At 32.7% G+C, this 16,436-nt stretch overlaps 1 protein-coding gene across 5 annotated transcripts in view; it reads right to left on the bottom strand.

Moving 5' to 3' along the window:
* The window catches only part of Epha6 (EPH receptor A6), a 792,729-nt gene that overhangs the window by 639,967 nt on the left and 136,326 nt on the right, over positions 1-16,436 (bottom strand). For all 5 annotated transcript variants that reach the window (XM_078044415.1, XM_040270502.2, XM_005336763.4 and 2 more), the window contains one exon: positions 10,779-11,442. In XM_078044415.1, the coding sequence (XP_077900541.1) occupies positions 10,779-11,442 (664 nt within the window). The remainder of the gene's footprint in view (positions 1-10,778; positions 11,443-16,436) is intronic.

Here is a 16,436-nt window from a genome sequence, read left to right on the forward strand (position 1 = left end):
GAAAGCAGTATGGAGACTTCTTGGAAAATCAGGAATGAAACCACCATTTGACACAGCTATCCCTCTCTTTGATCTGTACCCAAAGGACTTAAAAACAGCATACTATAGGGACACAGCCACATTGATGTTTATAGCAGCACAATTCACAATAGCTAAACTGTGGAACCAACCTAGATGCCCTTCAGTGGATGAATGGATAAAAAAATGTAGCATATATACATAATGGAATATAACTCAGCAATAAAAGAGAATAAAATTATGGCATTTGCAGGTAAATAGATGGAGTTAGAGAAGATAAAACTAAGTGAATTTAGCCAATCCCCCAAAAACCAAATGCTGAATGGTTTCTCTGATAAAAGGAGGCTGATTCATAGTGGGGTAGGGAGAGGGAGCATGGGAGGAATGGACAAACTCTAGATAGGGAAGAGGGGTGGGAAGGTAAGGGAGGGGGTATGGGGTTAGAAATGATGGTGGATGTGATGGACATTATTATCCAAAGTACATGTATAAATACATGAATTGGTGTAAATATACTTTGTTTACAACCAGAGATATGTGTAATAGATGTGCAATAAGAATTGTAATGCATTCCACTGTCATATATAAATAAAAAAATTAAAAACTTTTTATATTAAATAAAATATTAAGTGAAAAAAAGAACATATAACTTCAAATCAGCCCCTATGTTTTATCATTATCATAATTTTATTAGTTATACAGGAATACATTATTAATTTTATTAGTATGATGATTATCATTTACTCTTTAATATTCACATATTTATTAAGTACAATATTTTATAATTATATTTTTACTGCATTTTTATAAAATTAAGACAGTTTTCTTTGGTAAAGGTTTGACATTAAACTTTCAATGCACTGCAAAGTATATTAGTGAGAAATTTACTTCAACTGTTCCCTGGTGCTATTTGTGGGTTGAACATGGAAATAATCACACTTTCTTCAAAAGATTTGAATCCTACTTATTGCTATGGAAAAGAGGTTAAATTTATAAAAATGACTTTTAATGTTTAATTAGGAATATATATTCAGTTCAGTTTGTGTTTTCATGGAACATTTATACATGTGTTAACTGCTTGTTGGATGATCAAAAAAGATAATTCTCTTTTACCTGCACTGGATGGAGCTTAATATTGCTGCTTGCACTCAGAACCTTTACCTTGTTAATTATATAACTTTTACAAGTGTGCTATAGTGACTTTGTCAAGCTTATATAACACATGTATGCCAAGACTTTTAATAAACAGTTGTGTCTTCTATGTGATTATTTTTACATTCATTGGAAGGCCATAGATGATAATGGAGATGAAAAATGTATGATGTGGAAACCAGGCACAGCTGGAATTCCTATATGAATGAAAAACAAACTTTTACATATTAAGATTCTGGGATTTAGAATTTGATTTTGTTACCTCAGCTCTTAAGTAGTACCCTAAATCAAGTATTAAAAATACATATGGCTATGCCCTTCAACTGACATGTAAAAAAAAAAAAACAAACTTGAACTATGACATTAAGCTCAGTAATCAGAGGGCTAGTGTATGTAAACTTAAGAGGAGGCTAGATAAATGCAAACTTTTATTATGTTATAATAATATTTTTGGTAAAATTTTGAGCTGGAAAGCTGGCCAAGAGTATGGTGTGTGTGTGTGTGTGTGTGTGTGTGTGTGTGTGTGTGTGTGTGTGTGTGTAGAATGTTACTTGATATATTTAAGAAGATACTTTCAGGAAGAGAGAAGCCCAGGCAATAATTAGCTATGCTGCAAGCTTAAAGAAGAGCAAAAACAAAAACAAAAAAGCAAAACTAGAAAGCATTGCACATTAGTTGATTCAGGATGAGAATTTTTTTCAACATCAAACAGAGAAAAAACTAAGAAAAAATATCTTAAGTACCAAACATAGATTGAGACATCCTAGTAAAAAGACTCTACCTCATTCCGGAGACCTACTCAACCCTAGTGTTTAAGATGACCTGAACTTAGCTGCATTAAATTAAAGGAGGAGTTTGAGTAAAGCAGCAAATAGGTAAGTTAATAAATGGAGCACACCTAAAAGCTATGGACCTGGTGTGTGGATCCTGGCACATGGAATTGACAAACATGTCAAAAGGATGCTATGAATTTTAGGAAATCTTACTGCCAACAAATCATGAGTCTAGACTAAAAGAGGCTATAGAGGTAAAACAATCCATGCACTCCAGAAACAGATGAGCATGGCGATAAAAGCTGCTCGCCCTCCAATATTTCAGAAATAGTCATGATGACTTAAAAAAAAAAAAAAAAAGCTCACACAGTGGAGCCAGGAGCCACTGAGGACAACGGATAAGAGTGCACCACGGAATCAGCATTCAGAACCTCATAGTGCCTGCCCCATAGGGTCCTTCATTGCTAAGGTGCAGTCACATCTGTGTGCTCCCCTTTTCCTCATTTGAATTATTTTTAATTCTACACATTTATGAGGTACAGTTTAATAGTTTAATGCATGTATATATTATAAAATAATAAAATTAGGAAAATTAATATTTCCATCTCTACTAACATTTTTTTTAAAATTTAACATAATTTGTACATACTTTTGTAGCAAAATGTGATTATTTCAATACATTTAGTATGTACTGATCAAATCAATGTAATCAACATTTCCATCTCCTTATCATTACTTTGTGTTTGAAGATATTGAGATCCACTCTAGTAGTTACACATAAAATACGTGAGTTTACTATGAACTGCAGACACCCACTGTGTTGTAGAACACTAGAACTTCTTATTTCTAATTGTGTTTAGGTGCCCGTTATCCAAGTTTCCTTTCTTCTTCTTCCCCCATTCTTCCTTGCTTCTAGTAATCACTATTATATATTCCAAGTGATTTTGTTTTTAAATATCCATATAGGAGATATGTTTACCTTCCTGTATCTCATTTAGTCACTTAACATAACCTCCAGCATTATTCCCTTTTCTTCCTGGGAATATGCTATTTTTTTACACTGTTGTATATTTTATGTTAGTAGTAGATGGCTTGTCATTTATTTGTGCATCCCCAGACGACAAAAAGACATATTTAAACTTGATAGATAAAACACTGCATTATCAGACATATGAAGATGAGTGTGTGCATTTTGTAAGACAGGAGGTAGACTGTTTCAAAGATGAACATTTTTATAGAAAAATTTAGACTTTCTCATCCATGGTTGGAAACTGTTGTTGAAAAGCGATTACTGAGCAGGGACATCATTTAAGAATATCCTACTCCCTGTTTACAGCCAGGTTTGGTCATGTATTCATTCTTACTGTTGGTTTGTGACAGAAAGAAATCTGTGTCTCTTCAAATATGAATTGATTAAAAGGAACATGTGCTTCTTACAGTCTCTGAGCTGGACACAGACCACTTCCAAGCTCTCAGGGATAGCTGCTTTAAGAAATGCAAGAAGTCTAGTGCCCAAGTCACTGCATGAAGGGGAACTACCCACCTGTCAACCAGGATACTAATACAAATTCTTGGGTAAATTTCTTATGTCTCTTAATTTTTTTCTGTATTTAAGGACTGGGCTGGTGCAACTAATAAATCAACAAAGAAAAGGAAAAAAAGTAAAGAAAACAGAATGTGAAATTCCCAGACAAATTAGCCTATGTTAGAAATCCAAAGGACATTATAGAATGCTTAGAAATATGGTCAATATCCTCATTAAAAATGAGGAGATTAATTTTGACACAAAATCTATTACAATATGATTTGAAAATCTACAAGAAATAATATAAATCCATAAAAGAGAGAAAGGAATTACAAAACAGAGTATGCAGAGCAGAAACAATAGTAAGAGAATGAAAAAAATATAAAACCAATGAAGGTAAAAATGCCTCAATAGATACAATAAACTCTTATCTAGGTGCTGTGAAAAGTGAAAATTCATGATGTGAAAATTGGTACTGGGACTGAAATATTCAAAATAGAATTTCAAAGAGGACAGAGTGAAAGTGTCCAAAAAATATTAATAATAATTCTAGAAATAAAATAAACAGAAGAAAGCAATACTCCTCACCAAAAACAAACAAACAAACAAAAAAACACAATAAGTAGGAGGAAGAGTAATCATACATCTTGATACATCATCCTGAAAATGAAGAACAGCAAATACAGACCCTACAGAAGATCTCAGGAGTAATAACTGTCAGGACAGTAGCAGCACATTCTCATAGAAAGGAAGTAATTTTTTCAGAGCACTCAAGAAAAAACAATTCTCACCTAGTATTCTATGACCAAATAAGCAATCACTGAGCAGGGAAGGCAAAACAAAGGGCTTTTGTGTGTGTGTTTTAGGAGGTGCGGATTGGACCCAGGGCCTAATAGGTGCTTCACCTCTGAGCTACACCCACAGCCCTAAAGATATTTTTAGATATCCATTAAAGAGCATTATCAACTCATAGAATCCTGCCAAAAGAACTACCAAAGAATATACTTCAATGAAAAGAATATTTTAACCCAGAAAAAAGGAGATAATCAGAATGGTGATGAGTTTAAAAAAATGTTAGCATGTCTTTGTGTAACTAAGTATTGACTCCACAGAGCTAATAATGTGTTTTTTTTTAAAGATAAAATAAAATTCTAGGCAATATTCACAAGGAAAGTCACAATTCCAGTGCATGTAAGGTAGTTCATGCTTGGAAAAAGAACAGATACTAGATCAATTTATCCCTTTCCAGAAATATATGTGCTCAAAAATATTTTAAAATTTAAGCATAACCACTATAGAAACATAACTTATAGTTTTCAAGCCAGAAAAACAATATAGGAAGTAAAATTAATGTTAAATAATATTTAAATAATTTCATAAATATTTTCATTTCAAGACAGTTTATATTTTAACCTATTTTTAAAATTGTGATAAAGAACAAAGAATAATGTAATTTTTCACCTTTACTGTGTCTCACTTAGCAATAATTCCTTCTATTTTTAGATTCCTTTAAACTTCTGGATTTCATATTCTTCTCAAGTCAGATGAAAGCCTGGAATTGCTTCATGACAAAGCAGCTTTGTTTGGAATCGAAGGTCATATTGCAAGAGTTTATATTTACTATGTGAAAGCCTTTCGAAAACGAAAATACTATTTGGGCCAGTAAGTCTGCCCTTTTTTTTCTGATCCCAATCTCACCTTCCAGCTTTTCATCATATCCTCAAACCCCCTTATTTAATGCCAGCAAATCCTGGCCTCTCAAATTTCTTTATGCTTTCTGCTTCCATAGTCATCTTTGATAACATGATTAGACAGAAGATCATAAACTCAGAGTATAAATGTTTCTGAACTGCAGCAGAGGACTGTGCCACGAAGCCTTAATAACAACACTCTTCAGAAGATCAAATCAATAGCTAAGTCACTAAAGGCCTTGTATATCCCATTCACCTCTATGCACAATAATGCAATGGTCTGAGAAATGCCACCATCCTTTCCTCCTGAATTTTAAAGCAGCACTAGAAGGAAAATAAAAAAATAAAAGCATGTTCTAGAAAAAAGCAAAGGTTTTGAAAAATTCTCTATGTTTTAGAACTTTAATTTCCATAGCTAAATATTATTTAATCATATCACGTTATACTTAAAGAAAGTATCCTTGTAGTATATACGTATGCCCAACAGATATAAAACTCTAAACTTAAACTGACATTTCTTATTTTTTAAATTTCTTTTTGGTGATGTGGATAATTGTCAATTTTTATTTAACTTTAAAATATGTACAGTTTTAGGTGCATAAGATTCTAAGTAGAAATGCTACAACCTTAATGAGATTATCTTAAATTAATGTTCCAGAGGAGATTATTAGGGATTCATGTTACTTTAGGACTCAGACAACTGAACAAAAATTGCATTCAACTTTGCATGTCATATCCAGTCATTCCTTATATAGTCTTAAAATAATCTTAGATATGTAAAGTGAAAGACTATTTGATGTAAATTAGCATTTCCAATGCTAGTCCAATCAACTTCATTTTTAATTCAAATCCTTAACAAGATTCAACATTAAGTAAAATAAATAAATTACAAATTATATGTCTAATATCAATATGCCCAGTATGACAGTTTTACTTAGGAACTTATGAAATAGAATTAAAATAGTTATCAAAAATAAATTGATTTGTAAGCCAAAATTATACTAATGCTTGTTAGGTAAAATACAGTAACCTAGATCCTTGCATTTTGTTTTAAATTTATCATATATGCCATAATAAAGTTTCTATTTAAACTTGATTGATACTACGAGAATAAGAGTACTTCTCTCTTTTGTGCTTCTAGAATTTGAATCTAGATGTGCCTTAATATTGGAGAAAGGCATCACTAATTCAAACATTCAGTGATATAATTCTTTAGGATACAATACAATAATGAATTATATAAACATAAGTACTTATATATCATTCAGTATAGATACATATAATATAGATATACATGGATTTATTCTACATTAAATCATATTATTGTGTCTACTGCGTAGAGCTCTCAAATTAATTCAAGCAAATTATGAAAATATACAAAGCTTCACTGTAAATTTTCTTATTTGTGATCTTTATCTGCAAAGTTCTACATAAATGTGTATTTTTTCCATTACTCTTGGTAGTCTAAATTTCAAAATGGATGTGTCAATTCTGTCCTAACAATAACTATATTGGACTACAGAAAATAAACAACAGCTTGAAAGGGGTCTTAAATAATGTGTAGCAGACCTACATTATTTTGGGCTTGGCAGACAGGAAAAATTAATACAAAGTAAGAGCACCACTGATTGGAAGAGAGAGGAAGAAAGGGAGGGAGGAAGGAAGGGGAGAATAGAGGAAAGAAGAAAGGAAAAACTCACAACAGCCAATAGGAGAAACATCGGAGCTTCAATTCTCAGTCTAGTGTTGGTCACTACTGTTGGCCCCAGAAAACGAAGCTCTGTTTTTAGTAATTTAGTGCCCAGTCATAAAATGATGGATGACAGTACTTTTTAAGGCCTTCCAGATCTATAATACTGAAACCCTCCCTGAAAGGAGCTTTCTTGTTTCATAGATGAGGATAAACAGTGCAGGGAGCAGCTCCACCAGAAGCTAAACCTTTACTCAGGAGACTCCACTCTCAGTTCCACAGAAACACTCCCATCAACCAGTTTCCTACCCTTTATTACACAGGCGAGGTTGAAATACACCTCTTTTATCTGATAGCCAGGTGAAACAGGCAAATAATTAGTAAAAACTGTTAACATAGAGAAGAGAGCTACTAACTCACTGAAAACCCAGACTTAGGACACTTGTGCTATACTTCGGAGGATGAATGAAATACCATTGCAGAAAAAGGGGAAAAAGGGGCACTGAGCAGCTAAATAAAATATGGAAAAAAAGGGATATGAAAAGCACACAAATTTTTCAAAAATAATAAAAATAGAATAGCAGACAGAATTTTCCAAGGCTAGGAAAAGAACAGAACAGCGCCCAATTGTGAAGTCACTTGAATACTATTGGGAATAATCACTTTTAATGTATATATACCAATAAATAAAAATACTAGAATAATTATCTGAAATAAAACACACTAAAAGAGTGTAATTAGGATGTATTCAGTAAGCAACCTTAGAAATTCAAAGATCCTCAATATAGAATTATAAGTGTATGAAGCCATTCTTAGACATCCAGCTCTGATAAATCTTCAAATAACTTTAGTTGTATTTACAAGAGCAAATAAGAACTGCCTCATGAACCCAGTCCAGATATCTTGACTACAGAATTGTAAGCAAATAATTTTACAGAACATAGGATGCTGCCACGAAAAAAGTTTAAAAATGGGTCCCTATGTTAATCTCCAGGATATATAAAAAACTCAACACCAAAAAATAAATAACCTAATCAATAAATGTGCTAAGGAACTGAACAGTCATTTCACATAAGAAATACAATAGATCAACAACTATATGAAAAAATGTTTAACATCTCAGCAATTAGAGAAATGCATATTGAAATTACAATTTCATCTCACTCAAGTCAAAATGGCAATTATCAAGAACACAAGCAACAATAAATGTTGGCTAGGATGTGGGGGAAAAGGTAAGCTCATACATTGCTTATGGGACTGCAAATAAGTGCAACCATTATGGAAAGCAGAAGGAGATTCCTCAGAAAACTTGAAATGGAACCACCGTTTGACTCAATTATCCCACTCCTTGGTTTATACCCAAAAGACTATACTGATGCAGCCACATTCATGTTTTTAGCAGCTCAATTCACAATAGCTAAACTATGGAACCAACCTATATGACGTTCAACAGATGAATGAATCAAGAAAATATGGTATACATACACAATAGAATATTACAAAGCCTTAGGAATGAAATATGGCATTTGCTGGTAAATGGATGAAGCTGGAGAATATCATGCTAAGTGAAGTAAGCCAATCCCCAAATACCAAAGGCCAAATGTTTTCTCTGATATGTGGATGCTAATTCACAATAAGGGCCAGGGTGTAGTTAGGGCAAAATAGAGGTACTTTGGATCATGTAGAGGGGGAGTGAAGGGAGAAGGCAGGAGTATAAATGTAGGAAGTACAGTAGAATGAATAAGACATCATTACTATATGTACATATATAGTTACATGACCAGTATGATTCTACAACTTGTACAACCAGAAGAATGAGAAATTATACTCCATTTATGCATTCTAATGTCATGAGTAAGTAATTAGAACAAATAAAAAACCTAGTCTCTACATCCACTCAAATTCCCTTTTCTTTGCTAATAGCATGTCCTTATATTTAATTAAAACCATATGTGGTTATTTTCAGTCTTACAAAATAACAAATAGATAAAAAAAAAACTGATTTCAAATTTATTAAGCCATGGTCATAAAATTCAAGGTCAATCCTTATAGTTTCTGGTATATAGTACAAGAAGATGATCAACGTTTACACTATCCCAACTCCCTCATATTTCTGAAACCAGGTAAATAAGAATAAAGATAACAAGACATAAAAATGGACATGCAAAAGCACTAGACAATCTGAGGATGTTTATCAATTGTCCAAAATCACCTTTGCCAGACAAATAAAGAAATATTAGGGCATATATAAAGAATAAAATTTCACACAACAAGCATGTTATGTAAAGATATCTAGTCATCATTGTTGGTTACTTTAATCCTGTGGTCTATGCCATAAAAATACAAATATAGTAAAAGCTAATCACATAAATCTTTGGATTATTGAACAATTTTTAAAATATTTTTAAAATTTGATTATTTTTATCAATCAAAGCCTGTAACTTCTATGTGTAAAATGTGGCAAAACAGTATAGTTCCTTAGGTATATTTTATTCCCAGTTCTAATTGCCCTCCCATTCACTGAATAATTTTTCATATGTATAAAATATTTATTGTATTAAAAATATAGCAAAAATATAAAGTATTTTATAAATCTATCCAGGATAATTTATGATTTATTTTTGCTCCATTATAAATCTTTGTTTAAGGTGAGTAAAAGTTTCAGGTTCAATCTATATTGATAAATCTGAATGAAATATATTTGAGTGATTAAATAGTGGAAGAAGACTAGTTCATGCTTTATAAAATACACACTACTGACTTTTCATGCCAATATGAATGTTCTCCAACTATAAAACATGAGGATCATTGGAGCCTGTAGCAAACTTTTCAAGAATCAAGAACCCAAACATTTTATGAGTAGATAAATCCTTTGAAAGTTCACATATATTATCCATGACCCTTATATAAAAACAAGTAATTTTTCCTTATTTATTTTTTCTCAGTTTTTTAATGCATGTGAATATACCATCAACCAAGATGTCAAAAAATTCAATATGGCACTACCGGCAAACATCTGTATATAATTTATCTCCGAGAAGGAAATAACTCTAGTATGCTACAATTTACCAAGAAAATAACTTTTTTTCTATATGTGTGTTTTGGTTTTGAGTACTAAATGCAAACATAATTGAATAGATGATATTTATCAAGGGTATATATTTATATAGATTCATTAAATTAATAAACCCTCATAAGATATTTCATATAAAAAAGGAAAAATGTCTCTCTTTTAAAATTACAGGTCTTTCATTATCTAACCCTGTGTAATGCTAAACTTAACTAGCATTATGTAGTATTAATATATCCTAATACTTGGACCTTATACAAATGCAGCTATTTTAATAAATACTTACTGTGTCATGTGGCTGGAAAGTGTACTTAATAATAACAAGGGATAAATTAATTTTTGAAAAGGTCAATATTCAACCTTCAACCTTCAAACATATAACACCTGTATAAACTAGCTTATTTTTTTAAAAAAATAAAACATATGAATTACCCCTTTAAGTATAATTCCACTTAAATACTATTCTTTTATTATAATTCAACATGAAAAATGCAATCATTTTTTAATGGTGTTTCAATATGACAGTGTCTCTAAACCACCAACACCGGGGACATCCGGCAAATCCTATTTTGAATCCCCATTGGTTTTTATTACTGTGGTTGATTTTAATAGTCTTTATAAAAATAGGTGAAAACCACAATACATAGTGTTTAACTCCTTTATCAAAATAAAAATGATATATTTTTCCAGGAAGAAAAAAACAGGTTATACAATTTCATATAGATAAAAGGAGTCAATTATTTCTATAATTAGCTATTAGGAGCAGTATCAAAATGTTTACTATTTTCAAATTATTGTAGAACATGTTTACTTTTAAAAAATAATTAAATGCAAAATAAATTATTTAAATGTTCCTTACCATGGCAAGAACCCTCAATTTCTTCATATCCTGTACTGCAGATACACCTTCCAAGAGGAACCAACCAATCTCCATCTGCTCCACAATATAGTTTAGGAGTATCACGCTCTTCAGCACTCTTCACACAAGAGCCCCGTACTTCAACCAAAGAGGAAGAGTCAACTCTTGGGATGGTATCGGGAAACATGGCCAAGTTTCGAACAGTGAAGGGACACTTTTTGTAGAAAACACGAACGGAGACCAGGGCAATGCATGCCCCAATGTCTTGAAATGCCAGATAAAATCCCTTTCTTTCTATAGGCCCCACTTCACGAATTTCGGTGTTGAGTTTGAGGATGCGATCACCTAAATCCATCTGGGTAAAACTCTCATCAGCAGCAATTGTGTCAATCTTTATATACTGGCTTGGCTTGAATTTAATTGCATGGGACTCATCTGATTCCATATAATACAGATTAAAGGTTTCTTTGCAAGTCCCCAAGACCCAAGGGATGCTGTTACAATCCCTTAGTGTGAACTTCATTTCCACATAAATTTTCTGAGCTGCATCACGTGAGATCCAGTTTGTACGAAGCCAGTTGTTTTGGTTTGGCTCCATTACATTGCATACCTGGTAAGTATGAATAGGCCTATTGTGTTCATCCATTTCAGTGATGGCATCCCACTGTGAAAAGAAAAAAAATTAAGTAATTATAAAATGACAATGGTGAAATGAAAACTTCCAAATGTTTTAACAAAAAGTGAATTAAAAGGATACAAATGAAGCTGTTCAAAGCAATAATGCAACAGCATTTTAATCATGAGCCTCTGGTTGAGAGGATGGTTTCTGCAATTGACCATCCCTCTATGAATCTTGCCTTCTTACATATTAACTGTATGACCCACAGCAACTTTATTTAATATCTCTAATTTCCTTAAGTGTAAAATTAAACTTAATATTACCCATTTCATAGGACTGTTATAAAGTATATACTACTTAAATACATAAAGAGCAGTTTAATTATTTCCTGTAACACTAAAAGAACATAAAGAAGCATTCATTATCTGATTTAAAAAAAAGAAAACAAAACAATGAGTCCCATGATATATGCTTTCTGTTTTCCCCATCTGTCCTCATATCCAATTTGCCACACATCACATCACAATGTATTTTACAGTATTCAGTAAAATATTTACATGGCTCTTTGGGGGGATGTTTATTTGGAGAAAAGGGTCAGAAAAATCACACAAGAAATATGAAACTACTCAAAGACAGTATATAAGGATACTTAAAGTGGTGCATTATCTTTGATGTCAAATTTGTGATGTTTGTGAAAAAATTGTTTCTTAGTTCATTGACAGAAAAAAGAGGAGGAGGAAGCGGAGGAGAGGAAGAAAGGAAGAAAAAAAATAAAGAAATTGGAATTGGACTCAATACCAAAACAGTTAAAACACAGCAATTGATAAATTTCATCTCAACCAAGAAGGGAGAAAGTACTTTACATTAGATTTCTACATTTGAATTTGATTTCCTAAAATAAGAAAATAAATTCAAGATTGGTACAACTGTAAAAGAATATGAAATTTACTAACATATCTGGAAATTGGGATCTGAGGCAAGAATATAAGTTTGGGCCTTACATACCAAGTGTATAAATGTTTTTAAGTAATATAAGTAAGATGAAAATTTAAATTTTTATATTCTTACTTTGTAAAGACAACTTCCTAACAACCTGGAATGCCAGGTCCATACAGTGGTCCATAGAGGGCTAGCCCCTAACTTTAGTCAGTCCTACTGCTGTTCCATTCCTTCACTCTAGCTCCATCCCAAACCATGAGGGCTTCACCATGTACATATGGTGGCCTATAAGCCTTCAGATACAAGCTGTGCCCCTTTCTGCTACCCAAAGCTGTCAACTTTGGTCTTCCATTTAACTTGAGATGAGCAGAACAATGCACAGTATATCCATTGGAGGATGGAACTCAACAGGACATGGAGTTCCTGAAGGAAACCCTGAGCTTGAGAAAGAAATTATGGGGTCTTGACTATCTGTGGTCTGATGAAAGAGGAAAGCATAGGATTTATGTGGCAAATCTCCTCATCCCTCAAGGTTAGAGCTTCATGAAGAGGTGTGAAGCCAGAGGAGAGAAAGGGCAAGATCATGAAAAGCTCTAGACACAGAGCATGGCCTTCCTTTACTGGGTCTAAAGATGACAGGAAGATGAAGAATACCCAATTTGGAATTTGAAAATATTATAATTATTCTTTATTAATATGCAGAGTTAAATATAATATTTAAAGAACCCAGTAGGTTCTACGTCACTATTAGTTATTATTGGTTAATGTAAACATTTACTTCAAAACACTTTTAACTTAATAAAATATATTGTGAATTTTAGAGGTCATGTGTTAATAAGAAATTGATAATAATTAATGAATTTACTGTATGTGTCAAGTTCCATTAAAGTGTTATTATATCTTTAAAATAAAAAATTAGGAAAATGTAACTGATAGCACAGGTTTGTTTACAAGTAACAATGGAATGGGATATATAATAAACATAGTATGTGCTCAAATGAGAACTTATTCATGAATTGGAGTGGTTTGGAGGCATTGGCAATGAAGAAGGCACTTGACATGCACCTTAAAGACTGAAAAAATTCAGTAAGGCAGAGGGGAAGATGTTGAAGCTAATGTATAAAACTAATCTACATGCCTACTCTTTGAGAAAACTTTAAGGTTCTACCACAGATATCTGATGGATTAAATTTCAAAATTTCATTCAAAACAAATATATAATTCATATTCTATGTGTGTAGATAAAGGTAGAAATTAGAGAAACACACAAATCAAACCACCATTAATTCTGTCATTAATTTGACAATTTGCTTCAGCTGCATTACAGTCACTGAACCCAAAATATTCTAACTCCTTAATCTCCAGATACTTATTTTTTTTTCAAATATGTTTTATGTTGGAATAAAATAGTCTACCCATTTGCTACAATTTGGATCTGAAATATCTCCACCATGTTAAAGACTTGATTGCTAATCTGTAGCACTTTGGGGAGACTGGCCTAATAGAAGGAAATTAGATTACTCAGAGAATGTTATGAAAGGATATATTGGTTATCCTCCCTACACACACACACACACACACACACACACACACACACACACACACACACCCTCTCTTTTCCCTTCATGACTGCCATGAGGTGAGCAGCTCCTCTGCCACATGCTCATTCCATTATGTACTGTGCTGCCACAGACCCAAGGGCAATGATGTCAAGTGTCATGAACTGAAACCTCTGAAATAGTGAGCCAAAGTAAAACTTTCCTCCTTATAATTGGATTATCTCAGGTATTTGTCACAGTGAAAAAAAAAAATCTAACACACCATTATATAAAAGTTTGCTAAGATACAATGTAGAAAAAACTTAGTAAAGCAAACCATACATTTGCAAATCATTTCTGTTTTTATGGCCAACATAGGTAGAACAGAGATTCTTTTGTCTTGATTTTATAAGCCCTTTCTTTAGATCAAGTTGTGGAATTATGAAGCGATAGACAGAAAAGGTTAAAAACTTCAAGTTTCATGATCAGTAAGAAGTTTTGCTTAAGCAAGAATTAGGTATAGTCCAAAGGACTATTTCTTTGGGCTACATGTTCATCTTGGATGTAATGACCTCTGAGGAAACTATACACTGAGTTTATACTCATTAAAGCTTTATACTCATTAAAGTAGCATAGAAAGGGCTGGGATGCAGCTCACTGGCAAAGTATTTGTCTTGTATTCACAAAGCCCTGGGTTCCACCCCCAGTTCCAAAAAAAAGACAAAAAAAAAGTAGTAGTAGTAGTAGTAGTAGCATGGATTTTCATACCTTACTGGTATTCATTTTGATGATACCAGTAAGGAATCCAAGGCTCCAAAGTTAAAGCAATTGCTCATTGTTGTACTTGTACTGACCATGAACTAGAACCAAGGCTTCTGGCTTGATTTTCTATAGTCTATGATGTTTTGACATCTTATAAAACTTGCTGGAGAGAGTTCAGCAGATGAAAAAACTTCCCTCTCAGGGCTACATAATTCTTAGAGATTGCAAAGGGCTGACCTGAAGTGGATCTTTTATATGCCAAACAACCAACCCCAAGTCTAAATCCCCAAACATCCACTTATCTAACTCACAGAGGCAGCCAACATTCCAATATTCCTCTTGTCTTAAATCATCCCAGGCTGGGTATGAAGCATTTAGAGACCACCCTTAAAGTTCATATCCCACAGGAATTATTTAAACTAACCATGCTGAAGTGCCTACTCTGTAGTACCTTTCCTTGGAAATCTCATTAAAGTCTTCTGGCCTAGAGTTTTGCCATCTACCATCTGACCAAAACCTCTATTGTCTTTCATGGCATGTACAAACTCCCTCTGTGGGACTCATGAGTAAAGAAATGTACAGACTCCCTCTGTGGGACTCATGAGTATATAAATCTTCCAAAGCCTTATTAATTTTCCTGCTATAGACACCACAACTATATTATAACATATCCAACCGTAACTATATCATAACATACCCAACATGCACATTCTTAAAATAAATAGTCATATGACTCTTCAAACATTCTTTCCTAGAAAATCTCTGAAGGAAAACTCATTCTTGCTAAAGCAACAGTTTTCATTAAGCAAGATAGTTCACATGACAAAACTTGCACTCATCACCTATAATTCATACATCTACTCCTGTACCCAAAGAAAGCAACTCATAAAGAACTGCAAAAAAAAAAATCTTTGTTCTACTTACACAGGCTGTAAGAACGAACATAGTTTACAAGATACTCTACTACGAAGAAGCTTCAATGACTTGGTTTTTTGGTTTTCTGAGCTTTTTTGTACATTATACATTGGCTTATTGCATTTATATTATGATACTGTTAGTCTTACATGAAAAATATGAAAAACTTAAGAGCAAAAAGAATACATGAAGGAGGAATTGGTATATTTTGCTTAAGTGCCTGCTATATAAAAGCAAACAGCTGATGGAATTGACCAATATAATAGCAGAACTAATGAGATGTTTGATTATTTTCATCCTATATTTTCAACATTTAGGCGGTTCATGTATATTTAAACATTTCACAGCTGGAAAATAAGTATATTCGTTTTACTAGGGGCAACAGCATTTACCCACTGGATACATACAACAGGGCATTTATCTTAGTGCTGAGCTCTTGCCATTCCCAACTCAATTGAATATTTCTTAGAACTGACAGGAATATAGAGCTCTAAATAGTCTGTAGTGCATTTATAACTGAGTGCTCTCTTTAAAAAAAATCTCTACCCACATATGAAGTTTTTGATTCCATAACAAGTCAAATAAACTAGGCAAAAAACTGAATTACTTTTGAGAATAGAAAGTTAGAACAAGAAAATTAATACTTAAAGCAGAAATATCATTGAAGTATCAGACTGCTCTCTTTTCTCACAGATATTAAAATAAGTCAAATACATAGCCTTTGTAGGGAAGGAATGTTTAGATAATAAATTGATAAACTGACCATATATCCAAGTCCTCATATAAATGTCTCAAATGTATATCTTCCTCCTTTTGAAAAATATTTAGAATGCAACAGGAATATAAATTTTATTCCATGGTAAACTTTGAAATTTTAAGATAAAA

The sequence above is a fragment of the Ictidomys tridecemlineatus genome, chromosome 3 (genome assembly GCF_052094955.1).
Source record: "Ictidomys tridecemlineatus isolate mIctTri1 chromosome 3, mIctTri1.hap1, whole genome shotgun sequence".
NCBI lineage: Eukaryota > Metazoa > Chordata > Mammalia > Rodentia > Sciuridae > Ictidomys > Ictidomys tridecemlineatus.